The 16,845-nt window shown below is 42.9% G+C and overlaps 1 protein-coding gene and 1 long non-coding RNA gene across 6 annotated transcripts in view; one reads left to right on the top strand and one right to left on the bottom strand.

The window, feature by feature from the left end:
* LOC144691664 (uncharacterized) overlaps positions 1 to 14,323 on the bottom strand; it is a 79,322-nt gene extending 64,999 nt beyond the window's left edge. For 3 of the 5 annotated variants that reach the window (XR_013579182.1, XR_013579185.1, XR_013579183.1), the window contains exon 1: positions 14,115 to 14,323. This is a non-coding gene — a long non-coding RNA (uncharacterized LOC144691664). The remainder of the gene's footprint in view (positions 1 to 14,114) is intronic. The other 2 variants (XR_013579181.1, XR_013579184.1) reach the window with 2 other exon arrangements.
* Positions 14,324 to 14,628: 305 nt separating this feature from the next.
* The window catches only part of gsk3ba (glycogen synthase kinase 3 beta, genome duplicate a), a 173,650-nt gene continuing 171,433 nt past the window's right edge, over positions 14,629 to 16,845 (top strand). The window contains exon 1 of the mRNA XM_078559969.1: positions 14,629 to 15,270. Within this exon, the coding sequence (XP_078416095.1) occupies positions 15,183 to 15,270 (88 nt within the window). The 5' untranslated portion in view covers positions 14,629 to 15,182. The remainder of the gene's footprint in view (positions 15,271 to 16,845) is intronic.

Below are 16,845 nucleotides of genomic sequence, written 5' to 3'. Positions count from 1 at the left end.
ATGGTGGAGCAGGCTTGAGGAGCCAACTGCCTAATCCTAATTCTTAAATTCTTATGTAAATTTGTCTGTTACTTACACAAAAAGAGAATAAACACACAACCAGGGGCAATGGGATTGTCATGGGTGGAGGAATGGCAAACATCAGCATTCTCAGTAGACATGAGGAAGCTCTGCCACTTTTGGCCAGTCAGTAGGAGATGAAGAAGTTAGAGGAGAGCTGTCAGGTTCAGACTACTAATGGAATGGAACACTTATAGAACTGTTACTTGCTGCAGTCTGAAGACATTCTGATGACTTGAAAAGTCTCCTGTAACTGGTCAGTCAGATCTTCTGATTCACAAGTCTAAATCTACCCTTCTAAAATTAATACCCTTTATGTTCCTCACAACGGCCTAGCACAAGTAGTCACATATGTCGTGGCTTCTCATGGCTGTGACATACTTTCTGCATTAATATAGATCCCTCCAAAGCCTGGACAAGTTGAAGTTTCAGATCATTGGACATGCGAGCAACATGACATCAGAAGCAAGTCCTTTGGCACCACTAAAGCAAGTGCCACCCAAGTTTTTGAGGGTACCATGGATACAGTTTCAGTCAAAAACTTCACAATTCTTCAAAGCTGAGGTAGCATCACATGGAAGTAGTTTGGGTCACAAGTGAAACGTTTTTTAGTTACAATAATAATAGGACATAATGAAGGGATGTGATGGTAGTAAACATATACATTTCTGGCCATTTAGCATGTTGTTGTTTTCCAGGGGCACCTATTATTTCTCTCATATGATTGATGTTTGCAACTGTTCTCTTCTAGAGAGGATATTAGCGGTATTACACATTTCCTAAATTGTGTAATGAGAGCAAGACAATGGATCCTCATGGAATTTCATAAAGATGCACTAAAAAGTTGATGATAATCCTTTGCTAGCAGGTTTCAGCAAATTCTTTCTTTTCACCTTTTGTATTTGAAAGGTCTAATCTCATAGCAATGACTATGGAGGATGCATCATTGCAAAATTCTGGAAACCATTGCTGCAATGTAAGGCAGTGCATCTGATTTTATTCTATGATTCTAACCAGAAAAAGACTTGAGAATTTCAAAGGTCTGCTCCACAATGATTCTTTTAACCTTAGGCCAAACCTGCTTTTAGCAAAATGGTCATCAGCCACAGTTTAATCAGGTGATCCTCACTTATTGGTCATGTCCTTTTGGCTGTAAACTCAGCAATGCGGGTACTCAGGATTGGTTGAGAATTTTTCAAAAAATGGATACTACCCTGCATAATTGAGTGAGGAGCATCATTCACTCTTTGCATGTTAGGGGAAAGAAATCTGTTCTTGTTCATGAAGTTGTTGGGATTGTCAGGCAAGACTTTTATGGCAGTCATGTGAGTACCATTTGCAGCATCCAGCATTTTGGAATAAGATGATGGTGTTCTCTTTCTGATGCTGGATCCATGTGGAATTAAATGAGCTCAGGCTTGCCTGAAAGGACATCTGCAATTTCCCTAGTGCAACAATGAACTGCTGACTGACTGATCTGACTGTTGCCAGAGGGTTCTGGAAGCAACTGGATACACAAATATTAATTGTAGCTATCACCTTCATAGTCACAAAGAAACTGAAAGTCAGGTTACAACAGCTGGCAGATCTTTGTCATTGGGTCAGAGGGAAACTGCAGCCTTTTCAGATATTGCCTATACTAAAAATTCAGATCCTCAGTGGTGTGGAGATCCTGTGATTCAGGTGTTGCCCCTGGACATGATATTGCGTTCTCCTAGCTTCCATTCTTTCCAATTCCATCTCATTCTGCTCTGAAAGCAGAAGAACAATGGAATCTCTAGAGGCCCCCTTAAATTCTTGGTCAGTTTCACAAAATTCCTTTAAATGGTCAGACACTGCAGCTTCAAAGTAGTGGAAATGCCTCCCAGGCAAAATAATACTGCAGGATCAAACTCCTGCGTGACCTTTCACCTTCCCAATTTCTTCCTGCTTCCTAGGCTATATACAGGCTCAGCACCATCACCTTTCTAGTGGCATTGTGAACAAAATAAACAGGAAAGCCTCATGGAACATTTGGCTACTCCTCTCTTTTAAATATAAGATATGCTTCCAAGAATAGATCACGGAACTCAGTCAAGATCTTTATCATTTCAGCTCCTGCTATAAAAGTATTGGAAGCAACATGGGTTTATGAAGGGAGTTTTTGCTGAACTAACTTAGTAGCTTTCTTCGAGAGCAAAGAAGCTTGATAGGGGTAAGGCAGTGGATATGATGTACATGAACTTCAGTGACTCCTTTGATACATTTCCTCTAAAAAGGCTAGTACTAAAAATAAGGAAAGCGGGAATCAGTAGAAGTACATTAAAATTGATTCATAATTGGCTGACTGAAAGAACCAGTTGTTGCAGGGATTGGCACAGCTACAGCTTTGGTATCGTGACTAGCGTCAGCCTGGGAGAACGTTACCTGTGAGGTTCCCCACAGAGGTCTGTTTTTGCTCCTCTTTTATTTAATACATTTAAAGATATATACCTAGTGACGGAATTTTTTAGCCCCGTCCGCATAAAATGCGGCGAGTCATTCTAAATTCCATTGGCCTGAATTTTTCCCCGCATTGGGCGGGCTCAGCGGTAGCAGAGCTGACCTCCGCCCTTGATCGGCTCTGCACCGCCATTTTACGCAGGCGGGCCATTTAAGGCCCTCCCAGCATAATACTCGAGCGATAGCGCTGAGCGCTACTTGCGCAGGTGGGGGAGGAGGGAGAGTCGGGTCCACTCGAAGCGGTCTCAGGGAGGTTGAAGCGCTTTTAAAAAACAATTAAGAAATGGAATAAAAATTTAATGAAACATGTCCCCTCATGTGACTGTGTCACATGAGATGGGGCATGTTTTTATTTTTCAGAAATTTAAAAAATTTAACTCGTAAACGCTTTAGGAAAGCTTATTCCGCTTGTGGATGAGGATTCCTAAAAAAAACGTAAACGCCGCTTGGCTTTTTCGCCTGCCTGCCAACCGTAAGGTTGGATGGGCAGCGTAAATTTGAAGTTAATTAGTTCCTTAATGGCCTTTTAATTATCGGCGGGCATGCAGCCGACTCTGGTGCGCACCTGAACGAAACATCGCGATGTCATCGGGATGCATGCCTGATGTCATAGCGTGTCATTTTACATGCCAGCGTGTCGGGCCTGCCCCTGCATGCCGACTGAAAAATCCTGGCCATTGTCTACGGCGGGACCGTAAAATCCTGCTGGTGTAAGATTTCCCCCTAGGAGTCTCAAAGATAGTGGCTAAGTTTGCAGGTGATGCAAAGCTAATGATAGTGCTCAATTCCAAATTGGAACAGGATAAACATCAGAAAGATTTGAATATACTTGGAAATTGGACAGGTGGCAGATGAAACTTGATGTACAGAAATGCAAACTGCTTCACACAGGGACAAAAATTCTAGGAAGGGTGTATTATTTAAATAGAAAGAAAATAGTGGGAATGGAAACGAAAATGAAAGTCTTTGCAAACTACTGTCCCATCTCCAACCTCCCTTTTCTCTCCAAAGTCCTGGAACATGCTGTTGTCTCCTAAATCTATTCCCACCTTTCCCAGAACTCTGTTTGAATCCGTCAGATCAGGTTTCCGCATCTGCCACAGAACTGAAATAGCTCTTATCATAGTCACATTCGACGTCCTATGTGATTGTGATTGTGATTGTAACAAGTCCTTCTCAACCTGTCTGCAGCCTTTGACACAGTTGTCCACACCATCCTCCTCCAATGCCTCTCCACTGTTGTCTAGCTGAGTGAGCCTGGTTCTGTTCTATCTAATTGTAGCCAGAGAATCACCTGCAATGGCTTTTCTTCCCATTCCCACGTTGTTATCCCTGGTGTCTCTCAAGGATCTACTCTTGGCCACCTCCTGTTTCTGATGTACATGCTGCCCCTCAGTGACATACAAAAACACAGCATCAGTTTTCACACTGTCGATATCTCCCTTGACTCTTCCACTATCACTAAATTATCAGACTGGATGAGCATAAATTTCTTCCAATTGAATATTGGGAAGACCAAAGACATTGGGTGGAAATTTCCAGCCTCACTAGTGGCAGGAATCATGTTGGGCAGGGGCACTAAATTTGACGTGATGGAAAAAGTCAGCTTCCTACCAGCAGGAAATTAGTTTGAATTTTGTTTTCCTGACTTTGATGGTGAGTTAAAGACAGTTGAGTTTCCTGCTGATCCATGTCAGGAACCACACTTGCATTAATTTGCATTTCATGAATGCCCATTAAAAGGCCAATTCACCGTAATTACATGTCCCCCCCCAATATTAAGCACCCCGCCAGCGGATAATTAGAAAGGTCTGTTTCCTGAATCTATACAAGTGGCATGCACCTGGCGAGCTTCACTTCATCAATGACTTCAAGATACATAGATGCTGCTTTCGCCCACCTTTAAGAGTGTTGCTTTGAGATTTTGGGTACCTGTATCACAAGCTGCGCCAAGGCTGGGCACGGGAGGCAATACCAGCAGGGCAGGGGGGGAGGCGGATGCCAGACTGTGGATGGGAGGGCAGTGGAGCACGGGAGGGAAGGGGGAAGGCAGGGGCAGGACTAGGGGTTGGGGGGTGGTCAAGAAAAAGAGTGGGGTAGTGAAAGACTGTCTTGGGGAAAGAGTTATAAGACTGTCCAAGGAGGAGTCAGAGACTGCCCTGGGGCTTAGGCCAAACTATCGGGGGCATATTGAACAGACTGTCCTGGGGCTGAGGCCCTGCATTCGGGGCATACTATCCTGGGGCTGTGCAGGCCATGTTAGAGGGCTCTGCATTCCACTCATGTCTTGGTCCTGGTCTTGTGCAGGGGAAGGCCTCTCGTGGCAGTGACTGTTCTGCACAGCATTGTGTGCAGGACATGATCAGTCACCTAAGGATTGGATTCTGGGGGTTAGAGGCATGGTACTGTGAGGCAAAAGGCACAGTCATGGTCAGGGGGGCATCTACATCCTGTATGTCAGTAGTTGAAAAGTCCTGCAGTGGATGGCAATGTACGGTCTCATGGGATGGTGGGGAGTCCCCGAAAAGTCCGGCTGCATGTGGCCTCGAGAAGGAGAGGGGCCAGGTTGACAAAGGGCATGGGGGCATCAACATTAAAGGGTTCAGGGAGGAGGGCAGGAATATCTACATGAAAAATTATAGGGTCAAGGGTAACAGTGGGAGGGTGGATAGTAACAGGAGGAATGGGAATTGGGAGGAAGTGATCGTGGAGGAGGATGGACTTAGTGGGTAATAGAGAGAGGTTGGAAGCTGGTCGCATTCACAAACGTAATCAGCACCATGTCCACTTTCAGTGACCAATGACGCAGTTGGATAAACAATCTTGAAAAAAAAACGATGCGAGAGGGGTCTGATTGTGTGTGGGAGGAGTTGTGCACCACTATTTTGGGCCGATTGAAAGGGCACCCCATATCTGTCTTGCTCGAACCATGGAGAGCATGGCTCAGCTGTGTGCTGGACTCAGGGGTCTCATGGACAGTAAGTGAGCTTGGCTCCTTTTCTAATGGTGCATATTCAGGTGACAATCCATTAATTTTAGGTGCTGCACTGTATATGATCTTAAATGGCGTCTGATCCTCACAGAGGCATGTCAGAATGGATGCAAGCTCCAAGAATCAATGGCCACGTCTGCTGCGCAGAGGCAGCATGGGCCCTACAAGCCTCCATTTTCCCAGTGCACTGGGCATGGCATTCAAAGCACCATGCTTGCAGTCAGGACAGAAGTGCAAGGACTGGGTATCCCTAGTTCTTGTAAAGACCGCAGGAGGGCAGCCAGCACAAGGCTGACTGTGGCTCCTAGGACTTGGGTCTTTTGATCCTCATGAATACCCTTGTTGTGAATGCACATTCACGTCTGAAGGGAAAGATCAGCCACCTGTCATCCTCCAGGATAATGTCACCCTGCAAGGGGTAGCCTTGGCATGTGATGTGCAGACTAAGGGAAAATCAAGAGCTGGTGAATGCAAAGGTGCCTTGAATATGGAGAAACCCAAATCAACGGGATCTAACATTGATTGCTCAATTGTATCAGTTCAAAGAAACAAGGAGGCATTGAGAATGCAGGCTGCAGGCAATGCTGCCTTCTTACAGCTTTGATGCGAATGAGGAGAAGGGCCCGTTGCTGTTTGATACAGCTCAGAAGATTGTCGCCCTGAGGATCAAGAGCCAGCCAGGAAGACCCAGATGTTAACGAGGCAGGACCAAACCCATAAAGACATTTGGCAAACCAAGGGTCTACAGAACACACAGCTCATACATGGGGATGAGCGAAAGACGGTGCTGCACCCGCCTTTGCTTGTCTAGGGATGTGGTAGCTCTTTTTGTCACATTCTCCGTGAGGATCTCATGCCACACAGACTGGGAGGGCATCCAATGCCAGTTGGTCTTAATGGCTGCCTCCCCAGAGGAATAAGGTGAAGACAAGCTGATACAAGAGCAGTTATCCTCATGCTTCAATTGCAGGGGAGACAACATGATTTCCATTGTCATCTTCAAACCTCATGAAAGATCATCAATCTCAAAATGATAACGGAGGAAGCATAAGTCACCTTCAGCCCTAACGATGGGGATATCCTTGGAAGGCAGAGTAGCCTAGGGAGCATGTGGCCACTGTGTAATGGGATAAGCATTCCACTAGAGCTCATCCTTAAGCAACTGCACATCGTACAGTCCTTTCAACCATGGCATGAACATTTCAGTAGCCATGGCAGCCTTCAAGAAGCAGAAATGCTATTGCACACATCTATGCACTCATGATAGTGAGACAGGAGCTTAGCAAGGCAGCTCTAAGAGGAAAAGTATCTGTCAATGGTTATCAACTGACTGTCTGAAGATGGAGCTTCAACTGGGCAGCACCATCTTTCCAAACTCCAGCTCTTATGCATGATTAACACAGAGGCTGCATCTTGATACTGAGCCCCAGGATCCCACTGGGTGGAACCAACTTCCATCACTCATGCATGGGGAGAGTGGAAACTGATAAAGGAATAATGTTCAGCCTTAAAAGTGGAGACAGAATAATGCTGCAGGGAGGCATAAAAGGCTATGGTGCTCAAAGATGAACAATACTTTTACCAAAACCTCACAGTCATAAAATAGAGGCCATTGCAAAGTGCACTTGGGTGAAAAAACTCCAACGTGGGGTGCGATATATACTTACAACATCCATAAAGAACAGACTTCAGTGCGGCAGCATCAGGATAATCACAGATCTTCCATGAACAATTCTCATGAGGTCACATAACGCAAGTCTCAGAAGCAAGGCTTACATGTGCATTTAGCAACCATAATTTTCAAATAGGGAGTTCCTTAGTTTATATGTCGCTGATGTGGACGCAAGGCTTACATGTGCATTGTCCAACCGTTAGTTTAATAGGAAGTGCCTTTGTTCGTGTCGCTGATGTGGAACTGAAGGTGAGTGACTAAGATGAAATTGAGTGAGACATCATGGAATTGAGGGACAAGATGGAAGATAATTGGGGGGGGGGGGGCATTTGGTACCCTTGAATGGATGTGGGATATTGCATCACATCAAAGCAAAATATATTTACAAAAGTGAAAGCTATATACAGTGATTGAGCACCCGTGCCACCATTGTGCATTCAGAACTTCTTAATTTTCCTTCTCTACCGCTACATCTAGGTGCAGCCCCAATCAGCTCTATCCATAGCACAGGTGGAGGCAGCCTGCTGACTCCTATGTCCTGTTGTCTAAGATGACTTTGGCGGGCGTCCTCTGGAGGCCTGAAGCCTGGAGGACCCCGGCTTGCTAAGGTACCCTGCTCAGAGGCAGGTGCACCCTCCTTGGCCTAACTATCTGGATTTGAAGGGATCACAGGCAGAGGGGATTTTGAGCAGCAGGACACCCTTGGACACTCCTGGGTGGATGCCGCAGGGTGTCTGGCTGACCCTCCTCCCTTAGGGTCCAAGGGCACCGCCCTGACTCCTTGAGGAGAAGGGGCACCTGGAGGGAGGTCGGAGAGCCCTGTCCCCGTCTTGCCTAGCCACTGCTGGAATGCACACATGGCTAGAGTGATGGAGTGCAGGTCCAAGCACAAATCCGGCAGAAACTGTGTGTGTTGCTGGACCTGAGTCCAAGGTGGCCACCACCCTTACCATGGAGACTCGATGTGCTCGCATGTGGACAGACTCGTCCATCCTTCATTCCAGTCTGTTGATAGCCTGTGACAACCCTGCCTGATGTTCCCCTCCTTGTCTTTGCATCTCCATTTCTCTTAGGGCCAATTGCAGAGGTTCATCATTAGACTTAGACTCTGCAGGGGCCTGGTCTCAAGCAGTCCTCTGAGTGTCAGAGACCTCAGCTGCCACTGCCTCTGCCGGCTGTGGACCTAAGTCTGTGAGGTGATTACCAGACTATGAACCCAAGCCTACTCTAGAACTAGGTCCCATCAAGGCATGTGTATCTGTGCTGGTGGTGGGTGTAGGTGAATGCAGTGATGGTTCTTCATCAGATGGGATGCCTGCTTCCTCATCCGAGGTGGCCTGGGGGCTGGGGCTGAATAGTCCTCCTTTTCTTGCTCGTGGCTGGAATAGACAAAAGGGATCATTTGCAAGGAGGGTTCCTACACTATAGGTCAATCACATTCATTGTCTGCTTGTGGCCGAAGTATACTGGTTGGACCCTAACTAGCATGTTGGAGGGAAGCCAATCTCACCTTCCATGCAGGACCGACCTCTATCCTCTCCAGCCAGCTCTGTGGTGTGCTCCTCATATGGGGAGAGTGTCTCCAACTCAGGGTCCCCCTCCGGTCTTAGCTCTCTCCCTTTTGTTGTAGGAAATCTTGTCCTGGATAAAGACAGATGGGTTGACAGTGAGCACTATTGATGAAAGAGCAGTTGAGAAGCACGCATACTTGCTGTGTGCCGAGCCCTCCACAACAAGTGATGAAGATGCCGTTTGTGTAGGGTCTTACATGAGATGGAGATCTTAAAATGGCTGGCAGACAATCAGTGCTGAGAGTGTGTGACATCCCTGTGTACACTAACTCTTAGACTGCCTGATGCTCCTATGACAGTGTGGGTTTGGAGTGAGGAGAAGGTTTAGTTACCCTGGTGGAACAGATCCGATCATTCATCTTTTTTTGGTACTGCAGGGCAGTCCTTTTTTGTTGCCCACAGGCACTGACCTCCCTTGCGACCTCCTCCATGCCAACATGGTCAGGTTGGTGGACCTCTTGCTCCCATCTCGAAGAAAGAGGATCTTCCACCTTTCCTGGACAGCCTGGAAGAGATTCTCCAGGGAGGCCTCATTGAACTATGGAGCGGAGCATTGGGCATCATGCTCGTGTAATCGTTCAGCCTACACCTGACCTGCAGTGAGTGAATGTGTGTGTAGGTGCCATTGAAATATGGCTCCTGGTTAAGCAATGCATCATTTTTAAACTTCTCATCCTTGTTTTCAAATTGCTCCGGGGCCTCACCCTTTCCCATGTCTGTAATCTCCTCCATCCCCACAAACCTCAAATTTCTGCGCTCCTCTAATTCTGGCCTCTCAAATATAACCAATGGTCATGCCTCAGTTACCCAAGCCCGAAGATCTGGAAATCCGTTCCAAAGCCTCTCCACCTCACTTTTCCCCTTTAACATGCTTCTTAAAACTTCTCTGTTTGACCAAGTTTTTTTTTCATCTATCTTATGTGGCTCTGTGTTAATTTTGCTTTATAATCCTCCAGTGAAGTGGCTCAAGATGTTTTATGTTAAAGGAACTTATTAATAAAAGTTGTTGTTGTCTCATGTACACTTTAATCACAGAAAATGGTTCAGCTTCAAGGGCTTAGGACATTCTGTAGAACTTTTTTTTTAAACACTGTCCCTAAAGGGTTAATGTAGGACTCTGCTTGCTATTCATGGAAAAAAGCAACCTTTTACAAGAAAGGGCAATTAAGCAGTTGATAAAAAAACTGTCAACCTCTTGACCTGGGTGAACTATTTACAAAGTGGGTCACATGGGTTTTATGGCTCTGATAAAAAACCATGCCTAGAAGACTGTTTTAAAATTGGGAAGAGAAGGACCAACTGATTGAGAAGGAAGACAGCAACCTTTTGCAGTCCAGAGCCACTCCACAGCTGGAAGTGAACGTAAGCTGCTCCTGAGATGCTCTACATGCTGGAATAGAGTACCCGCGAGTATTCCAAGAGTCCGTCTGAAATGCAGCACAAGAGTCATTGATTATTTCATGGATCAGTACTGAGAGACCAACTGCATGACCAAGATGCCATTTCAAGAACTCCACCATCTATCTTTTGCCTTTGAACCACTGACTTTTAACCTTTAGCCGAATTCCACCATATCTATTTCATTTTCATTGTTTTTTGTGCATGTGTGTGTGAGACTTTGGCCAGAATTTTACAGCCCCGGTATAGTGTCTCCCCCACCCCGGTGGATGCGGCAAGCCATTTAAATCTGCATTCAGTTCAGCCAGGCGGGAGGGGCCGTAAAATCCTGGCCTTAGGGTATCTCGAAAGAGTAATTAGTATAATTTCATATTCCATACTGTATGTTGATAAGATTTGCCTTTCTATTTGACAAAACTGGTTTTATAATAAACTAATAAGTTTGTTTATTGAAAGAAGCCTGGTTGAAGTCTCTTTTATTCTGGGTACCAGTAGTGAAGGTAAACAAGTGGCCACATTGGTGAGTAAATTAAACTTTTAAACTAATGGTATGACCTGTGGAGGTAGTGGGGCTAGATCAACTGTGCACTCCTTTCATCCCAGTCGTAACAGTTGAAAAAGATCTGAGGGGCCTGATTGACAGTAAATTGAAGCTATTGCAACAATGCTGGGTAGCAGTGAGTGAAGGAAATCTGATTTGTGGTATATTAAAGAGTCAATATGGAGGTAAAATAGTGAGGTAATCCTGCTACACTATAAATCATTGGTATGATTGTACTTAGAATGCTGTGCACTATTCTGTTTGCCACAATATAAAAAGAATATTGTAGCTATTGAAAGAATACAGAAGAAATTAACCTGAATGAGAGGGGATGGAAAGCATTGGATTATGAGGAACAAGTGTGTAAATTGGGCATGTTCTCTGGAAAAGGGAATGTTGAGAGGGGATAATGATTGTTGTTTTTTGGATACTAAATGGATTAGATGCAGGACTTGACCAGATTTCTGAAAGTGATTTAATGACACAAAGAGGCAGTACCTGACAAGCCACCTCTGGTGTTCAGACACAACTATCCCAATACTGCCCATCTACCTTCAACCCTTCAAAAACTTGAACTCTTCAAAGCTCTTCTGCCCTTAGCCTAGGTCCATAGAGGTGAAATAACAGTCTTCCAGCCCATTGTAGCACCCAATTCCTCCTCTTGTAGATCTGTCAATTCATTTATTTTAAACAAAACTAATTCAGGTTCTATCCCTGGTCTGTGCCAAGTTAGGTGCTCTGAGTAGGGAGGCAGGGGATGGGGTGGGGTGCTGAGTTGGACTCAATAATTGCTGCACAACCTACTTCAGGGCCCCTTAGCTGGGGAGCAGAAAAAAAGAATCACTGTCCAGTCTCTGCTGCTTTCTGAGTACAGTTGAACATTTTTATAGCAGATGTAAAATGTTATAGTGAAGTAACTATCTGTTTTGTGGTTTGTGTACAGTACTTGAGTTTTAGAATTAATCTAGCTGATCTTAGGTTTCATGCTTTATTTTATCCAGACACAAAATCCAGACTAGGGATATATTTGCACCATTGTTTGGAATGGTTTGTGGAATACACCAAATCAGTTCTTCGTTGCTTGAAACATGAGGCTCTTTGTCAGCCTGCAGTATCTCGATTTTTTTTTTTTAAAACTTAGGTATTCAGGAAAGAAAATAGAAGACTGAAAGTTGAACCTGATATATGTCTTTAGAATAATGAAGGGGTACAATAGGATAGACGTAGAGCAGATATTTCCATTGTGGGCAAAACTAAAACTAGGGGCTATAAATACAAGACAATTATTAATAAAAACAAAAAGCTAAAAGCTACTGCGGATGCTGGAAATCCAAAACAAAAACAGAATTACCTGGAAAAACTCAGCAGGTCTGGCAGCATCGGCGGAGAAGAAATCAGTTAACGTTTCGAGCCTTCATGGCCCTTCGGCCATGAAGGCTCGAAACGTTAACTGATTTCTTCTCCGCCGATGCTGCCAGACCTGCTGAGTTTTTCCAGGTAATTCTGTTTTTGTTTACAGTTATTAATAAGTCCATTAAGGAATTCAGGAGAAACTCCATTACTCAGAGCGTAGTGTGAATGTGAAACAATCATATAGAGTGTCTAAGACAAATAGTACAGATGCATTTAAAGGGAAGCTAGAGAAGTATATTAGGGTGGGTGGGGGCTCACGTGGAACAAAAACACTAACAGAAATAATCTGTTGGGCCGATTGGCCTGTTACTATGCAGTAAATTCTTTGTAAGCAACTTCACCTTGTTTCATGGAGTCAAAGGACACAGCTTGTTCTTGAAGGCAAGTTTTTATCTCCTTTAGCTTAACTAATTTATCTAAAATTTTCTATAATCCTACATAATATTATTCATCTCGCTCTCGACCACTTCAGGATTCGCCTCCTCTTCAATGTCCTTTTCTTTTTAGTTAAGTCCGGTGCAAAATACTTCTTAAATACCTCTGACATTTTTAATCATCCTCTTAAAATCCTCTCCACTTAGGGATCCTACCTTACTTTTAATCATTTTCTTTACTGATATATTTGTAAAGTACCTGACTATTTCGTTTGACAATTTTAATTTCTTTTAAATCCCTCATGCTCCTTTTAAGCCTTCCTTATGCACCAGCTCTTACTTTCTCATACTCGCTTAACAGTTTTTAACCAAATATCTTAAGATATAGATTAACCTTTCTCTCTCAGGTGGTGATTAATCTGCTATGGAGCCAGCCTTTGGCACAGCCAACCATTTCACCTGTCTCTTCTATTATATACCTCTACAGTTTCACTCTTTCCTGGTCCCATTCCTATCTATCCCAACTCGTCAGTCTATCTCCTGCAGTAGGATTAGGCTTGAGATGCTAAATTGTCTATTTCTGTCCTATGTTCCTATAACAGCTTTGAAATTGGTCTCCAAATTATAATTTCAATATACTCCAAGGATCTATTGTTGGCCCTTTTCTATTCTTCATCTACATGCTGCACACAAATCATATAAACCACAAACTGGCTATATGTACACTGATGACACCCAACTGTATAATTTTATCACCAGTCTCAAATTCACAACTATCCGAACCAAGTTCTATATAAACCACAATTGTCTTCAGTTCAATATCAGAAAGATCTTAAGCACCTTGTTTGGCTCTAGCCAGAAACTTCAGTTGCTAATGCTGTTTCACCCTCCCTACCAAGAACACAAGTGGTTCATTGAGCTGTTGATTCAAATTGAACCTGAATATATTTGCTATTTGGTGGTGTATTTGACCCTGAGCCGAAATTCAAACCCCATATCTAATCTATTGACAAGACTTGCTATTTTTGTAACATCAACTGCCTCAATCTCAGAAAATCGACCAGGCTTTTGGTAACCTCTTCTAACTCCTCTTTCAAATAGTGTCCACCATTTTCCTATCTAATAACCTAATGATAGGTGATAGGAATGTTACTGAAGATATATGTTGCATTGATGCCCAATGTTTAATAAATGTAAGACTTAATATGAAATAATAAATGTTACAAATTTGAAAGTACTTTTGCAACTCGTTTGCAGCAAAGCCAATTCTGCAGTTACATCACAATCAGATCTTCAGCTAATAAGTTACTTGGAAATCAATAGTAATCGGCTATAGGGCCATGTACATCTTGTCCAACAAGTCAGTTCCTTTTAATTTATGACTGGTGGAATAGCTCAGTAATCACCAGGCATTTCTGGTTAACTTCAACAGAGGACAAGGTCCATCCCAATCACTGACCGACATTCATTATCAGACTTTTAAAAAAATGGTGTGCCATAATACAGTTTTCTGGTGTGTTACAGGTTTATCATGATTGCAGAGTTCAGTAGCTCATACGCATATAAATTCATATATTAACACGAAAACAATATTGGATTTTCTATATCTTACCTGCTTCTACTCTCTTCTCCTTTCTTGCCGTTCTAATTTTCGTTATTGATACGTTCCTTATACAGATAAATTATCTTGTAAGTGATGTAGGTTGCACCTGTCCATAAAGCCGCACCACCCAGCTCCTCCAAGCCTAGAGGCCGCTGTCCGTTACCCAACACAACATTCGAAGACCTCCAATCATAGGCAAAGCTCGTCGTCAGGGCGGATTTGTCTTTTCTCGGATTCCGATTGGTTAACGTCACTGCACTTCGCGGAGCTCGTGCCTTTCCGTCGCGACTCCTTACGACTGATGACGCGGTTTCATTGGTTGGCGAAGACAAACGAAGAGGGGGAAGGGCAGTCCGAGGCTGTCGGCCAGTTTCCCTGTCGCTGTCAGTCAACCTAACTTGATAAGCACCTTAAGCGACACCCCCTCGCCGATTGGTTACGTACCGCTCAATGCGACGCTGACGTCTTCGACGCGTTGTGTGAATGGTTCCTTTCTCACGTCAATCAAAGCGCCCCGGCATCAAGTTAGATTGACCAAGAGGTTACAGCTGCAGTAAGAGGGAGAAAGAGATAGGCAAAAAAAATAGTACAAAGACAGCCGAGTGAATTAGGGAGGGGTTTTAACCGTTTTAATTGGGGTAAAAACACGGGTTTTCCCTCAGAAATCGTCTTAATTTTTTATCGTCTGTGAAAAGAGATGTGAATGGGCTTTTAAGGTCTGAAAAAAATAAGTCGAGAAATTAAAAAGAAAAAAAAATACCTCAGGATTGAATTGAACTGAAGGAGCCGCCATGGCAGGAACCACCACCACCACCATCATCATCACCACCACCATCCTGCATTGAGCTCAGTCAAGATCAATGTAGAGCTCCGAAATCATTTCAGATTTATTTCTGGCAATTATTATAAAAAGATTTTTTTTTTAAAAAACACAACTAATTTGGGAGAAATTTACGCGATGAAACCAGGTGGACAGGATTAAAATTAAGAAAGAGGGGAAAGAAAATAAAGGAATATAAAAGTGTCTTTTTAAAAAAAATATATGTTTGAAAAATTAGATGTCGCTTTAAAGTAATCATGAGTGGTCGACCCAGGACAACGTCTTTTGCTGAGAGCTGCAAACCTGTGCAGCAGCCGTCTGCTTTTGGGAGCATGAAAGTCAGCAGTAAGTACATTTTACCCAAATCATTTTTCTTTATTTAGAATCTTCTCCCACCCGAAAACATTATTAATCGAGCGAATAATCGATTTCATGATCTATAGTGTTCGTTAATTAACATCCTGTGTTAATATGAAAAATATAGACCAGACTGGAAATGATTCGTCTGATCGTCTGCTTATGGCCGTAAGGATTCCCGTTCACAAACCACCACTTAAAATCGAAAAAAGACGGAAAACTTTAATCTGCTTAGAAATGTATTTAAACTAATAGTGTTTGGACTCTGTTTCTTTTAACTTAGTGATTACTTATTAACATCGCATTCATATTTCTAATTCTCCTAAGTTGGCATGGGATTTTTCAATTTCTGAAGGGTGCAGATATTAGAATAACTTTATTGTACAACCAGTGAATATTGACTTCATTCTTTATGATGTCCCATCTCTAGCCTTTCTTGTGTCTGCGTGTCCACCAGGTTGATTAGAGGTGTGGTGTGGTTAGGAATTCGGCATGTTGTAATGGTGTGTCATTTGGGTTTTTAACATGTCTATTATTTGATTTTGGCTTATTCAAACATTATATACTTTTTAAGCTGTAGTAACATTTACCATTCTTGATGAATGGTGGTTCTAGCAAATAGATGAGTTACGTTTTTAATGATGTAAATATCTATTCATTATGGGGGTATTCTGGATTTCTTGGTTCCAAAATTACAGTGAATGTTGTACATAGTTTTAAAAATGTAAGTAGATCTGTGTGGTAACATACAAGCAAGATCTAGCTTACTTCAAAAAGTACAACGATTTTCTGCAATTCACAAATATTTCACTCTTTAAACAATTGGGTAAAAGTGGAGCTAAGAATGTTGAATAACTGAAGTGATGAATGAATAGTGGTACTATGACATCTCTGCTGGAGACATGCAACCCCGAAACTAGTCACCATCAATAATGAATGTGAACATTGAGAACTTTTTGGGAGATGGGGCATGAAAGAATTTTGATGAAACTAACTTTAAAGTTGGAAATTTAGAATTTTCCACAGTCTGTATTGTTTTGCAATATTTACCTCTTTATGAAAGGCCTGAAGTCTAATTTCCATTCATCTATCTAGAAATGGATATTACAATCAATTTTTGCATAATTTTAATTAACTATTTTCAAACTTTTTCAGAAACTGTTAGACAATAATTCCTGAGAAACTGTCTAAACTTCCAAAAACATATTGGGTAAATTGGCACACTGTAACTACTTTTGTGAGGCTATTTTGTTGGGGAAAAAAATCACTCTGTAAATTCGTATTTAATCAGATTGTTTTCCGGACCTCTGTGAACAGAAGGCATTATTTCTTATACTTATTAGGGTGAGGGAAAGGGGGCCAGTAGTGGAAAGACAATACTGTTTGATGTTTTCAGCACAGAGAGCCCTGCTAAGACTACATCTCTTCTGCCTTTTTATGCTTGGAAAAAGGTAATTGCATGGTTTATTAGGTAAAGTTGCCACATGGCATTTAGTTGAGCTAAATTAGCCAAGGATATTGAAAGTTTGATCCATAGTCTCTACTAGTTAATTAACCTTGACT

This window comes from Cetorhinus maximus, chromosome 16, assembly GCF_964194155.1.
Source record: "Cetorhinus maximus chromosome 16, sCetMax3.hap1.1, whole genome shotgun sequence".
Classification (NCBI taxonomy): domain Eukaryota; kingdom Metazoa; phylum Chordata; class Chondrichthyes; order Lamniformes; family Cetorhinidae; genus Cetorhinus; species Cetorhinus maximus.
The sequence above is the reverse complement of the archived record's forward strand: the minus strand, read 5'-3'. Positions and strand labels throughout refer to the sequence as shown.